The sequence below is a fragment of the Onychostoma macrolepis genome, chromosome 18 (assembly GCF_012432095.1).
Source record: "Onychostoma macrolepis isolate SWU-2019 chromosome 18, ASM1243209v1, whole genome shotgun sequence".
Classification (NCBI taxonomy): domain Eukaryota; kingdom Metazoa; phylum Chordata; class Actinopteri; order Cypriniformes; family Cyprinidae; genus Onychostoma; species Onychostoma macrolepis.
In genome coordinates this window covers 18,392,373-18,407,262 of record NC_081172.1, presented here as the reverse complement: position 1 = coordinate 18,407,262, position 14,890 = coordinate 18,392,373, and the positions used below count along the sequence as shown (strand labels likewise).

The 14,890-nt window shown below is 35.7% G+C and overlaps 1 protein-coding gene across 1 annotated transcript in view; it reads right to left on the bottom strand.

Annotated features, from left to right (window-relative positions):
* The window catches only part of plch1 (phospholipase C, eta 1), a 97,161-nt gene extending 82,570 nt beyond the window's left edge, over positions 1–14,591 (bottom strand). Inside the window, 2 exon segments of the mRNA XM_058751103.1 lie at positions 4,574–4,685; positions 14,460–14,591. Coding sequence (XP_058607086.1) covers positions 4,574–4,652 — 79 coding nt within the window. The 5' untranslated portion in view covers positions 4,653–4,685; positions 14,460–14,591.
* Between the last annotated feature and the right edge of the window lie 299 nt (positions 14,592–14,890).

The following is a 14,890-nucleotide window of genomic DNA, read 5'->3' as shown; positions in this document are numbered from 1 at the left end:
TTTGTTTGGTAGTTAAAGGGATAGTTAACCCCCCAAAAATCCTGTAATATCATTATATCGTTCCAAACCTTTATGACTTTTGATGTTATGCAGAATATCGTTCGCTTCCGTCGCGTCTTTTTCCAAACAGTGAAAAAGAATGGTGTCTTATACTGTCGCATCTCCTCTACACAAAATAACTAAAGTCCTACAAGCTTGGAAAAAACATGAGGGTCAATGTATGACAGACTTTTCATTTTGGGGTGAACTTTGGCCAGTATTTGTTGTTCCAGCATAATAGCAACTATTGTTTTGTTAGGGAGAATTCAGGTAAACGTTTTGACACTGATTTATAAAACATGTCCCAATTCATCTGAAATCACCCTATTTCTCAGGTATTTGAGAATAAACCGATTAACACACCATCTGATTTAGTTTAAAGTCACGTTTCTGTGATAATAAATGAACTCTCTCATCACATCATTACAGATGAATGCGCACGGTTCAGAGCTATTAGAGTTAAGTGGAAGGTTTCTAAAATATTAATATGTCACAATGTATTTCTCATTGATCTATGTGCTGGAATGTTGGACTGCTGAGAGGAAATATGATGTGAGAAATGTGTAAACAGATTTTCAGCAATGGACTACTTAATTCCCCAGGCACATAATGCACATTACACATTTACCACAAATTGTAAAATAATTAAATTAATAAACATTTGTTTTCAATGCTTCAATGCAAATTTCACAAAAAAAAAAAAAAAATCCTGTCATTATGTGCTCCCTCAGGCTGTTCCAAACCTGCATGACCTTTTCTCTACATTTATGTTTATGCATTTGGCAGACACATTTATCCAAAGTGACTTACACTGCTTTCACGCTATACATTTACATGGTATCAGTTCTTGCATTCCCTGCGAACCCCTGACCCCACACTTCTGCTGTGTGAGATAAAATAAACTACCGTTTCTTATGCAGGAACCCAAAAGATGTTTTGTAGAATCTTCATACTGCTCATTTCCATACAACTGAAGAATACAGTGTCTTTCAAGCCTCGAAACGGAAAAGGGGGAAAAAAGCATAATAAAAGTAGTGTTTTCTATTTTAATATATTTAAAAATGTAGTTTATTCCTTTATTTGCAAGTGTCCACAATCACTACATTTGCTGAATGGAAACGAGCAGCATGAACATTCTGCAAAATCTCTCATTTTGTGTTCCACAGAAGAAAGTCAAAGAAGTTTGGAACGATATGAATAAATAATGTATAAAATGTAGATATAAAGCATGTATAAATGATGACAGAATGTTTTTGGTTGAATTACTCCTTTTCACAGTAATTAAATTTGCCGTAATATCTGACAGATGTTAAAATCACCTCTATCCAGACTAAAATGGCTGTTAAATATGCTCAGTATGATGTACCAAGTTAAATATGCTCATTCCGTGTTTCAATTGGCGAGCACTTCACTGTGAAGTGAAGACAGACGGAAATAAAGCCTCATAAATATAAGCAAGTCTGGATCTTGTCGTCGATTCCTTTGAGGGTTTCATATTCACAGCACATAAATAAGCCAAATTTGTTCCAGACTGTGTGTGTGTGTGTGTGTGCTAAATGTGAAATGGGACATTGTTGCTGACTTAAAAAAAAAAAAGTCTAAATTAACCAATCAAACTCCCAAGAATATCCGATAGATGTAGAGTGAAGTAGATGTTCCCAGAGCTGCAAAGTGGTTTGGAATGAAGCTGATCCAATCGATATCGTCTGAGGATTCTGTTAGGTCAGTATAATGTTAGGCTTCCGTGTTCTATTCATGTGTGTATTGTGTGGCAAGAAAATGTGTCTGAGGTGCTATCAAATTAGGCTGGCCAGGCATTACTGAGGGAATCAAAACACTAATCAATTTACACACACACACACACATACGCAGCTCTTGGTTTTATTTTACAAGTGATTCATATCATATAAAACCACGCGATGCATATAAACTTGATTTCCACTTCATATTCACTCCTTATTCTTCTCTTTCATTCTTATCTCCTCCTTCATCATTACTGCGCTAGCCATCTGAGACAAACGAGCAAGAAAATGACAATAAAACAGTGAGAGACAGAGAGTGACACACACTTTGAGAGGAAGGAACTGGAAACCAGTGCAATATAAAAAGGGACCTGTGGAACTGAAGCAAACGCAGGTTTCATAAGCTTAAATCACTCGCTTTTGTCATTTTCCAGGCAGGCTGATCCATCTCTGGCTGCGGGAGCAGTGAAAACGTTTAAAGAATGAATGAGGGTGAATTACTGCAGCGGTGCAGCCCAGCATGCCACGCAAGAAGAGCCAGACAAAACACCTCCTTCAGACAGACAGGCGGGCTGCAGCCCACAGGGTTGATGGACATCATGCATCAACTGCCCAGCCACTAGACAACAATCACGCCTCTCTCAGAGGAGCGAACACAGCGGCATGCCACCACACAACTGCATCTTGTTCATGTCAATATATGCCACTGGAATATTGGTTTAAGCATTATTGCCGATTAAAAGCATTAATGCTGATTGTTCTTATACATAGAGATTATAGCTAAAGCAAACTGAACCCATATATAAACTCAATCATCTGATGTACCTTCCATCAGCGAAAAAATGTAAGCATAAAAGTTGTTTCAAGCGCTACTTATAAATGAAATTAGAATTTATGAATGAAATGAAATCGCATATTTTCCAGTTGTTTGCGACTGAATAAGTATTTTTAAGAAAGATTTTATAGAGTAGTTTCTAGATGAAGAAGTATATACAAATAGTTTGGGGTCAGTCATTTTTAAAGAAAATAATACTTTTATTCAGCAAGGAAGCAGTAAATTGATCAAAAGTAACAGTTAAAGGCATTTATAATGTTATTTATGAGAATTTCTATATCAAATAAATGTTTTTCTTTTGAACTTTCTATTCAATCTTAATATAATAAAAATGTTTAAAAAAGCACAAATGTTTTAAATATTGATAAGAAATATTACTTGTGCACCAAATCAGCATATTAGAATGATGATTTCTAAAGAATCATGCAACACTGAAGACTGGAACAATGACAGAAAGAAATCATAAATTAACATAAAGGAATATCATGAATTAAATTGGAAAATATATTAAAATAGAAAATGTATTTTAAATTTTAATAATATGTGACCCTGGACCACAAAACCAGTCTTAAGTCGCTGGGGTATATTTGTAGCAATAGCCAAAAATACACTGTATGGGTCAAAATGATAGATTTTTCTTTTATGCCAAAAATCATTAGTATATTAAATAAAGATCATATTCCATGAAGATATTTTGTAAATTTACTACTGTAAATATATCAAAACGTCGTTTTTGATTAGTAATATGCATTGCTAAGAATTCATTTGGACAATTTTAAAGGTCATTTTCTCAATATTTAGATTTTTTTGCACCCTCAGATTACAGATTTTCAAATAGTTGTATCTCAGCCAAATACTGTCCGATCCTAACAAACCATTAATCAATGGAAAGCTTATTTATTCAGCTTTCAGATGATGTATAAATCTCAATTTTGAAAAATTTACACTTAAGACTGGTTTTGTGGTCCAGGGTCACATATTTCACAAAATTATTATTATTATTATTATTTTATTATTATTTTTTTTGTATCAAATAAATGCAGCCTTGAGATCCTGAGAATGAGAGAGTTCTTTAAAAAAAAAAAAAAAGAAATTCTTAACCACAAAGTTTTGAACAGTAGTGTATATTTATCTATGGAAGTTAAAATGTATTAAAATATTGCTCATTTGGGGAAAAAATTGAATTGCTTGATATTTCTAGATTTTTGAGCACTAGCTTTTATATTCAATATAGATACATATTAAATATTAATAATGAATATATATATATATATATATATATATATATATATAAATTTACATTAAATTTCCAAGCCTGTAAGTTGATGATTTATTTTATTTTTTTTAAATTAAAAATTAAATAACTGGAAATGTCACAGGAAAATGTGGTCAAAACCTCATTTAAGGCATCTGATGATCATATGAAGATCTGCGGTCTAGCATTAGGTAGGCTATAACCTTTAGCATTTAATAATGAGAACTTATTGCCTGGCTCTTAGCACATGTCAATACTCCCTCCTCTACTCCCATCTCTCCAATTTGCATGTGAGCGTGGCTGGACAAATTCTTTCATTTTTCAAACCATCTGTAGCTATTTGTAGTAGATACTGTTGTAATATTTCTGCCAAGCTGTCAGTTTTGTGGCAGCGATGTGGCCTTGGGGACTCAGTCCCATTTAAACAAACGGCATCAAGTCAAGAAGGACTGATTTCCTTTCCTTTCAGTACCAAAGATGGCAATTCCCAAACAATCCAGCACCAGCCCTTTATTATCATCATGATGTGAGATACAGCACCACCTTGTGTATACCAGTCCCAAATGCATTTGATGGTCAAGTAATCAAAAACCACTCTTCACATTTCCTGAGATTTGGAGAAGTGCAAAATTCCCAGTTCTAATATTGTTCTGTATAACAACGGCACATTACGATATATCCATCATACGGACATAAACCTACCATGGAAGATGCTGTTGTCAGCCAGAAAATGGCGGCAATACTGTGGGCTTCCGTGCTTGTCCATCTTCCTGTAGCTCATGATGGGATCCAGGAAGGATGGAGAGCAGAATATCTGTAATAGAGAGAGAAAAAAAAGTTTCATTTCTGTTGTTAAATATACACAATAGCTTATCAAACAGCATCCAGCAATAAATTAAAATATGCATTTTGCATACATGAAGACATATTCAAATGATAAAGGTTTTGACCCATGTGCTATGACAGCTATGGGTTGATGTTCAGTCTCACAAAGTGATCTCGTCAGGCACAAAGTGCTCTGATTGGAAATGACGGGTGCAGACCTACAGTTACTACACTGATTGTACTGATGGGATTACAAAAGAGATTGTGGAGAAAGAGATGAAAGGGACAAATAAGCAAGGAATGAAAAAGGAGTGTATATGTGTGTTGGGTAGAAAGGGCTTGAGAGCAGAAGGTGCCCTGACAGTTTATTACACATCCATGTCCATTATTAATACAGAATATATATAGATGTGAAATGATATGTTGAGATCTTCCCAAAGGTGTAAATTAGGATGTGCAGTATCATCTCTCTAATCTTCACAAATGTTTTACAATTAATAGAAATGTAGGATGTTTAGTTACTTGCAAAATAGTGAGAAACTTCTCAACTGGGAAATATAATTATTTTGTCTTCATCATTAAACCAGATACATTTTAAGGGGGAGAATATCTCTCATTAAAATAAAATGAAATAATAAAAAAAATACATAAAATAATAAAGTGAGAAACTGTTATGCTCAATACCATTGAATGGAAATCCTAGCTTCCCATAAAAAATAAAATAAAATAAAAATATTGCTTTGGATTAAATAAGATACAATTTAGCCAGAGCTGTGCTGTTTGTCTGTGGGGATATCTGGGTTCCCCCATCTCTCCTTGTACTTTCCTATCAGTTCTCAACTATCCTACAAACAAATAAATAAAAATAATTACATTAATTCATTTATTAAATTAATTAATGTTATATTATAAAACATTTTTAAAATGTAAAAATAAAAATGATGCAAAAAAAAAAAAGTCAAACTTTAGAAGAATAATCACAATAATCCATATTATATACAGTACATACGAACATTCTAACAATGTGTGTACGTGTGTGTGTGTATATGTGTATGTATATATATTAGGGCTGTGTATCACCAGCAAAGTCACGATACGATATGTATCACGATTCAGGACTGCACTGAATTTCACCTCAGAAGAATTTAGTAAAACAGCTGTTTATTAAACACTGCATACTATAGGGCCATTGCTAACTATTGGCAGAGCAGGCAGTTGACCTCTGCATTATGAAGGGCTTCCATACCTGTACCACAGTACAATATAGGTAATGGCATATGTTTAATGATTACATTGTGCACTCCCCAACAGGTACAATATTCTGATAGCTTGCATCTTGTTTTTAAGCCCATCCATAATAATGTACTTGTTGTAATAAATTTATATTGTAATGTACTCATATATAAAAAAAATTGAAAAAAATAAATAAATGTATATATATATATATATATATATCTTAACACTGCTGGTAGGTTATCATTGCACAAATTAATGCACTCTCTATATTTATAAAATTAATCACTCGGAACAGGCCTCGCAAGGGTCGATCAAAGAAGTTGAGTCCTTGTGCTGTGCGTCAGGTGCAGAAACCGGCTTCAAAAAACAGACGCATGACTGCTGCCAGCATTGCTTTAGAGGTTGCAGAAGCAGAAGGTCAGCTTGTCAGTGCTCAGACCATACGCCACACACTGCAACAAGTCAGTTTGCATGGCCATCGTCCCAGAAGGAAGCCTCTTCTGAAGCTGGCTCACAAAAAAAGCCTGCAAACAGTTTGCTGAAGACAACCTGTCCAAGAGCATGAATTACTGGAACCATGTCCTGTGGTCTGATGAGATTAAGGTAAACTTGTTTGGCTCAGATGGTGTCCAGCATGTGTGGTGACGCCCTGGTGAGGAGTACCAAGAAAATTGTGTCTTGCCTGCAGTCAAGCATGGTGGTGGTAGCATGATGGTCTGGGGCTGCATGAGTGCTGCTGGTACTGGGGAGCTGTGTTTCATTGAGGGAAACATGGATTCCAACATGTACTGTGACATTCTGAAGCAGAAGATGATGCCCTCCCTTCAGAAACTGGACCGAACGGCAGTTTTCCAACATGATAATGACCCCAAACACACCACCAAGATGACAACTGCCTTGCTGATGAAGCTGAAGGTGAAGGTGATGGAGTGGCCAAGTATGTCTCCAGACCTGAACCCTATTGAACACCTGTGGTTCATCCTCAAGCGGAAGGTGGAGAAGCACCATGTGTCTAACATCCAACAGCTCCATGATGTCATTATGGAGGAGTGGAAGAGGATGCCAGCAACAACCTGCGCAGCTCTGGATAACCATGATGCCCTACAAAATATTGACACTTTGGACACAGTTTTGGCATGTTCACTTAGGGTGTACTCATTTTTGTTGCCAGTTATTTGGACAATAATGGCTATATGTTGAGTTATATTTAGAGGACAGTAAATTTGTACCTCTATACAAGCTGCACATTGACTACTCGAAAATATCCAAGTTTCATTTGTGTAGTGTTGTCCCTTGAGAAGATACAGTGTGTGCAGAATTATTAGGCAAGTTGATATTCTGGTCATATTTTTTTTCCAAGAACATTTTACCAATTCCAAACCACATCAATCTTAATAACTACTATTGATTTTGTATTTAATCATTTATAAGTGATATATAATTGTCCATGAAGGCTGATAGTCAGAAACTTCTTTATTTCAGGTGTGCAGAATTATTAGGCAGTTTTCCTTTACAGATAAAATGAGCCAAAAAAGAGATTGAACTCAAGAATAAAAGTAAAAAAAAATATTAAATGCCCATGAGAAGGATGCAATACTAATGCAATAATAGAATTAGCAAAGTTAAGGCATGATCATTGGGCAGCGAAATGCTCATTGGGTCAGCAAGGTCAGAAAAAACAGGTGGAGAGGAAAAGACACGTTAACTGCAAAAGAATTAAGAATTAAGGTGAAGAATTAGGTGTGAAACCATCAGGAACCATTTAGTCTCCAGCACCATCATTGGTGTACCACTTATACCTCTTGTACCACTGTTTGAAGAATTTATCTTCCAGAATCTGGCAGTTTTAGGAGCTCATTATTAATCAATCCTGCAAGACAGACTTTTCAGGATAGGAGATGAACTAAAATGAGCTCCCAAAACTTACTGCCAGATTCTGGAAGATAAATTCTTCAAACTGTGGCACAAGAGGATGTGATGCTGGTCCTTCAAGAGTCACTCGCAACTTATCTGTCCATAAATCCTATACAAAATCAGTCTTCATGTATTTCACAACACTTCAGCATGTTATTCTTATTAAGTGAGGGCCATTTTAAATAATTTTTTACCCAAGCAAAGTCTCTGAGAACCTGACACCTTGTAATTCTGGAGACTCCAGGAAGGTTGCAGTTCTGGAACATGATGGCGCTGGAGACTAAATGGTTCCTGATGGTTTCACACCTAATTCTTCACCTTAATTCTTTTGCAGTTAACATGTGTCTTTTCCTCTCCACCTGTTTTTTTCTGACCGTGCTGACCCAATGAGCATTTCACTGCCCAATGATCATGCCTTAACTTTGCTAATTCTATTATTGCATTAGTATTGCATCCTTCTCATGGGCATTTAATATTTTTTTTAACTTTTATAACTTTTTGAGTTCAATCTCTTTTTTGCCTCATTTTATCTGTAAAGGAAAACCTGCCTAATAATTCTGCACACCTGAAATAAAGAAGTTTCTGACTATCAGCCTTCATGGACAATTATATATCACTTATAAATGATTAAATACAAAATCAATAGTAGTTATTAAGATTGATGTGGTTTGGAATTGGTAAAATGTTCTTGGAAAAAAAATATGACCAGAATATCAACTTGCCTAATAATTCTGCACACACTGTATACTACAATTGTTGCTGAAATGTGAGGGGGTGTACTCACTTTTGTGAGATACTGTGTATATATATATATATAACATTACACTACACTACATCACATCACATAGACTTAATTTAATGCATTATGCTGAATAAAGGCATTATAGAAGCATTAATTGCTTTAATTTCTTTGAAAAAAGTTGACCCCTAACTTTTGAAACACTGATGATAATAGTAATAATAATAATAATAAATGTTCAAAAAAATCTGACCATTCTAAAACTTTTGACACTTCCACAGATGATAAAAACTAATGCAGTTTGCTACCCATAATTGGTGGAATGAAGAACACGTGGAGCTGGATCGTGACAGAAACTACTCACTCTAACCAGAGCCCCCCACAAAGTCTATATGCGTTTGACCCTTTGGCCTCAGTCTGCACTAATTTCCTGAAACAAGCTGAAATCAGACACTAAAGCAGGAGCCGACTGGGGTCTCGCTTTTTCCGGAACTTTCTCCCTCAGGATGTTCCTATAAATCACCAGCAGACAAACACGCAACAGGTGCTGCTGGAGAAAAAAACTTAACAGAACAGTAACAGAGATGGTCACTTTAAAACTTACAATACTGTACAGACAGTTCAGGAAGAGACTCCATGGGAGGTATTTCAAAGAAAAAAAAGTAGCTTCTCTGTGGCTGAAGGTCGAAATCAGGGACAATGCCATATTCAGAACATCTGATGTGTATGTGAACCACACTGCCAAGATTCTAGACAAATCGAAAAAAGGCAGATCCATATGGCCCAGGAGACCTGTTTCAAACCTCTCTCTCCATTCAGCTCTCTAGGTTTCTCTCATCGTGTGATTTGTCGCTTACTGTCAGAATAGCTGGAATATAAATATGAGGGTAATCAAAAGCTGTCACATGTGCTTGAGAAATTCATTCCTGGGATAAGAGGCTAGCAGCCGCTTTCAGCAGGCATTATCCACACAGAGGGAGAAAATTGAGAATGATTATAGTGTCAGAGTGTGGTAATGTGAGCACTTGGCTTTTCAATAAACCATGCTGTTTGTACTGTCATAAGAAAATCCCATCTGCCCCTGAGGAACACAATCTGGTTTGGTGGCGTCCCATTATTAGGAAGTGGAAAATATAACCTTCCTGGATTATGTAAGGCCTGCATCTCTAGCTTGTGTTGCAGAAGCAAATCAAGGATGGACTCATTTCAGTAAAAGGGCTCATTGAGGGGGAGTTTGATGGACAGTGGTCATATTTCTGTGTAGAAAATCAATACAAATCACTGAAGGTTTTAGGTGCATTCACACCGACAATTAAATAGCTGGATGGTTGGCAAGTTGCTGTATTGTTAGCATTTCTGTTCAGTTGCATTAGCCATATCTGGGGGTAGATCTCATTGGTAGTCAAATTGTTGCTGCATATTTGCATACATTTAATATGCAAAACATTCAGTCTCTGTCACTAATGTCACCTCCGATTGCAAGCCCTCATCAAAATCAAATGACTTCCAGTTGGTTTTTTCAGTGTAAACACGCAGCCCTTTAGTTAGCAGTTGTGCGTTTATCTTGTCAAGTAAGAAATTCGGCACAATTAATGATATTTATCTCTCCTAAATTGAATTTTAAAACACTTGGCTGCATGATATGGTGCCAACACACTACACGATTTTCAAAGTCATCAGTCTGTCATCGCTCATCACTCAAAACCCAATTCACTCTACAGGACCTGGATATTTAATCAGCTATCTATCGGATCTAAGTACCTGCGATGCATCAGCAAGATTGTGTCTATTTAGATCATTTAGAATATTTAGATTGTGTCTATTATTTTGACAATTCAAGCACAGCTATTGTCATTGTGAATTGTGTGGTACGTGAGTGGTACTAAATAAACTGACAACAACATTTGCATGAAAAAAGGGAAACAGTTCTCATATCTGGGGTAACATATCAACCTTAAATAAACTTTAAAATACAAATGATAATTTGGCTTATACCCAGTAGATAACAAACTGTCAGCTCACCAGCATCTTATTTGTGACCCAGAACCATGAAACCATTGATGTATGGTTTGTTAGGATCGGACAATAGTTGGCTGAGATACAACTATTTTGAAAGTCTGGAATCTTAGGGTGAAAACAAAAACTAAATATTGAGAAAATCGCCTTTAAAGTTGTCCAAATGAAGTCCATAGCAGTGTATATTACTAATCAAAAAATTACATTTTATATATTTACAGAAGGAAATTTACAAAATATCTTAATGGAACATGATTTTTACTTAATATCCTAATGATTTTTGGAATAAAAGAAAAATTGATCATTTTGACCCATACGATTTATTGTTGGCTATTGCTACAAATATACCCCAGCGACTTAAGACTGGTTTTGTGGTCCAGGCTCACATTTGTCAGGTGCCACTGGCCTTTTAGCATTTTCAAGGCATTTATTTAAGGTCATAACTATATTTCAATGAAGGAGCAGGTGATTTATTTAGCAGTGGGCTGATATATGCAATATTATTTCAGATCTGACAAATGTACTAATCTAAGCAGACAGTAGAAATTTATCTTTCAACAGATCATCTATCAGCTGATGCGCCTGCCATAAAAATACAGCAACTCCTTAATACCGACTTTGTTTAGTATTCATACAACCCTGCATTGCTGAACATGCTACCATGTATTAGCTACATTGGTTAGCCAGACAATAACACAAAATTAATGGTGATGATTGGTGATGAACAATCATTACTAAATTTTAAAATTAATTGTTAACTATAGGTAAATATTTACTTAAGTAATTTATTGGAGACCATTTCTGCCTAAAAAAAAGGAATTAAGAGGTAAAGATAAAGTAAAAAAAAAAAAAAAAACTTCTCAAATATATAAAGTCATGATTATGAGAAACAATGTGGTTGTTTATATATATTATATATATATATATAAATAACACTTTAGTATAAGACCAGTTCTCACTTATCATCACAATTATCATAAACAAAGTTGCAATTACAAGATAAAATCAGAATTGGTGAATAAAAATTAGAATAATAAGATATAAAGTCAGAATTATGAGAAAGCTTTCAGGAAAGGTCATTAATAAATCAGTGAGTATGAGAGGGTTTGAGCAGAGGGGATTGGGGTGACAGCACTTAAAATAGATTTAACTGTGGGGGGTAGGGTCTAACCCCGTGACCCCGCACCCCCTCCAACTGTAAAGCAGGACACTTTCCCCCTACAAGCCCCCTCTTCCTCCCATATCCTCCGGACTCTCGCACTCTCCCTGTCAAGAAGAATAAATAGCAATCCAGCTAAACGGCTGACTCATGTTTCTGCATTATCATCTGTATCTGACAGTTCGTTTCACTCATAAACATATTTCTAACAGATAACGCTGTTATTGTATTCCCAGAATCTGTCATCTCCGAGAGCATCACAATATTTGGTATAGATCTCTTCAAGCTTTTGTTTTCAGTGCCCACTTGCCCTTCCCTCCCACTACAACATCTATTATGCATAGAATTTCCAGAATTTTAACTGTATGACAGGTTTCCTAGAGCTTTGTTATAAATGATTACCAAACTTCTGGAGAACAAGACCTAGGCTAATTACAACATGCATCTGTGTTAAAATAAAATTAAAAAAGCAACATTTTAGTTTAGTTTATTCTCACTATTAACTAGTTGCTTATTAGCATGCATATATTGTCTGTATTTTTATTTTTATAAAGCACATATTAATGCCTTATTCTGAATGGCCATATTTTAGATCCCTTAATCCTACCCCATAACAACTACCTCACTAACTACTAATTAGTAGGAAATTAGGAGTTTATTAAGCAAAAGTCATAGTTTATAGTTGGTCACAAAACTAAAATGTGACCAAAGAAGGATATCTAGAGCATATATATATATATATATATATATATATATACAGTATATGAAAAATAAATGAAAAAAATAAATACATGCATACATACTTATTGTCCGTGCACTTTGCACTTTATATCAAAACAATAACTGATTAAATGTATGCTGCATTTACACCATGTCAGATTTACTATAACTATGGCAAAATGGGACGTTTTACTTATTATGAAGTTTTATGTCAACACTATTAATAGCAAAATTAATGTCTGAGTAATTTGAGTAACAAAACTAGACAAAACTAGTCATTATGTAAATGTATTATTCATCAACTTACAGTTTCTTTAGCAGGGCATTAAAAAGTTAATCAACACTGTGCTATGTTAATGTCATTCATTTACTTTCAGATTATTCTTACATTATTAAAATATTCACAATTATGAGAAATATTAAACAGAAATATTATGCTGCTGTACTACATTTTACGACTAAATGAGTGTTTCAGCCATTTTGAGTGTTTCAGTATGACCTTGCAATGGTCAGGTGGTACAAGTTGGGAGTTCTCCGAAAATTCAGAAATTACAAGCTGTAGCCTATAATGCAAGTTCTGCAAGGACATCTCAGAATCTTGTAATTACTTATGGTTATTCAAACACTGCATGAAAGCAGTTCAAATGAATCAGTCAAGTGACAAACAGATCAACTAAAAAAGTTTTTAAAGTTCAAAGTGAACGTAATGAACGCACTAAAAGTCTGAAACATTCTTGGCTTGGACTGATAGGAGTGGCGGGCACATTTACTATGACCCAGAACTAGTGACAGACACTGGGATCTGTTTCAAGGCTGCCGAGGACTAACTTCACTGAAGCCACACTGAGAACACAAAGAATACAGTTAACATGTCTTGTCTTCTGTTCTCAGAGAATAAAAGCTAAATAATTAATCGGGTCTCCGCTTCCACACAGAAGCTTGTTTGCCGCCCCACGCTACACCCGAGCAGGGGAGCAAAATGATACGCTGTGCTTGGAAAACACTGGAGTCATTTTACCCCACACGTTCCAATACACAGAAGTATGCATACACTTGAATAGAAGCTCTTTGCAGAGACAAATACAAGACTGTCTTGGTTCCAAAACCTAACCTTTCCCAAGTGCATGCGTGTTTGACATTTATTTCACTATAACGTGATTCTCTATACGGGGTGTCTTGTGAAGCCAAACACAGGTCACTTAATCATTCAGGGAAAATAATGTCAGTGTATCAATTTATAATAAAGTGATTTCAAAGAGATTAATCAGCTATGGGTTGAACCTCAAGAGTGTCACCTTGTTCAGTCTTTGAGCTTTTTGATTGAGCTGCATTTTAAAGCTGGTAGATTTAGAGACAAAGACGGCACACAATAATGCTACGTCCATATTTGTCTGGTTGATGTCTGTAAATAATATATGGATTTAGGGAAATGTTGAACGTGAACAACAGTGATTGTTGAGGCTTCAGGGAACAGCACACACCCAGATAAATTTACCAACTCTGTCAACATGTGTTTGAACATGTTTTGACTTACTTTACTTACCCTCTGAACGTTACATATAACACAGAGCAGTCACCTCTGTGCATGAGTGGTGATTGGAACAAATGCCCCCTGGATACTGAATCCCTTCCACTGGACCTGAAGACCACCTGCGCTTTTGCTTTTTTTTTTATGCCACCCTCTGGATATGTAATGTATTTATAATGTCATGTCATTTCAACCATCTGCCAAACTGTACACCAACTGTAAACAATAAATGTACTGTTTAAAAAGTTATTCCTACAGGGTTTTTAACATTGCACAACAAAGGTCTATATATATATAGCCTATATATAATCATTCACTGACACTTTATAATATAGACAGTTCATAAGAGGAAAACAGAAAGGATATAAAAGAGGAAAAAGTGAAACTTCTTCGCCTGGTACCGTTCAAACGTGCACCTGCTCTCAACAAAGAACGGAGACAAATCACTTACTTCAGTTTCTCTCACTCAAGAGTTTGCTTATAATTCCGCTTTGGTTACAAAGTCAGCCTTGACTCTTTTCATGGAAACATTGGAAACATTGTGTACTTATTTTCCTCTACACACGCGTCTCCAGGCTTCTCCTTCCCATGTAAAGCAGTGTTTACTGTTTAACTGTAAGTCTCCGCTCTCATTCAAAAGCTCCGGACTGGTAACTGACCGCAGCCGCAAAAACAGGTGCGGACCTTTAGGAACGGACTGACAACGACTAGCAGGAACAACAAATATCATCCCGAGATAATAGATACGGTATCGTGGGTTCAGTAAAATTAATCCGTTCCTGTAAGCATTTTAAGGCATGTTTCAACAAAACTCAAAAACTGAGAACTTACATGTGGACTTTATTTTTAGTTGGCTATAGGGACCAATAACCACTATTACCT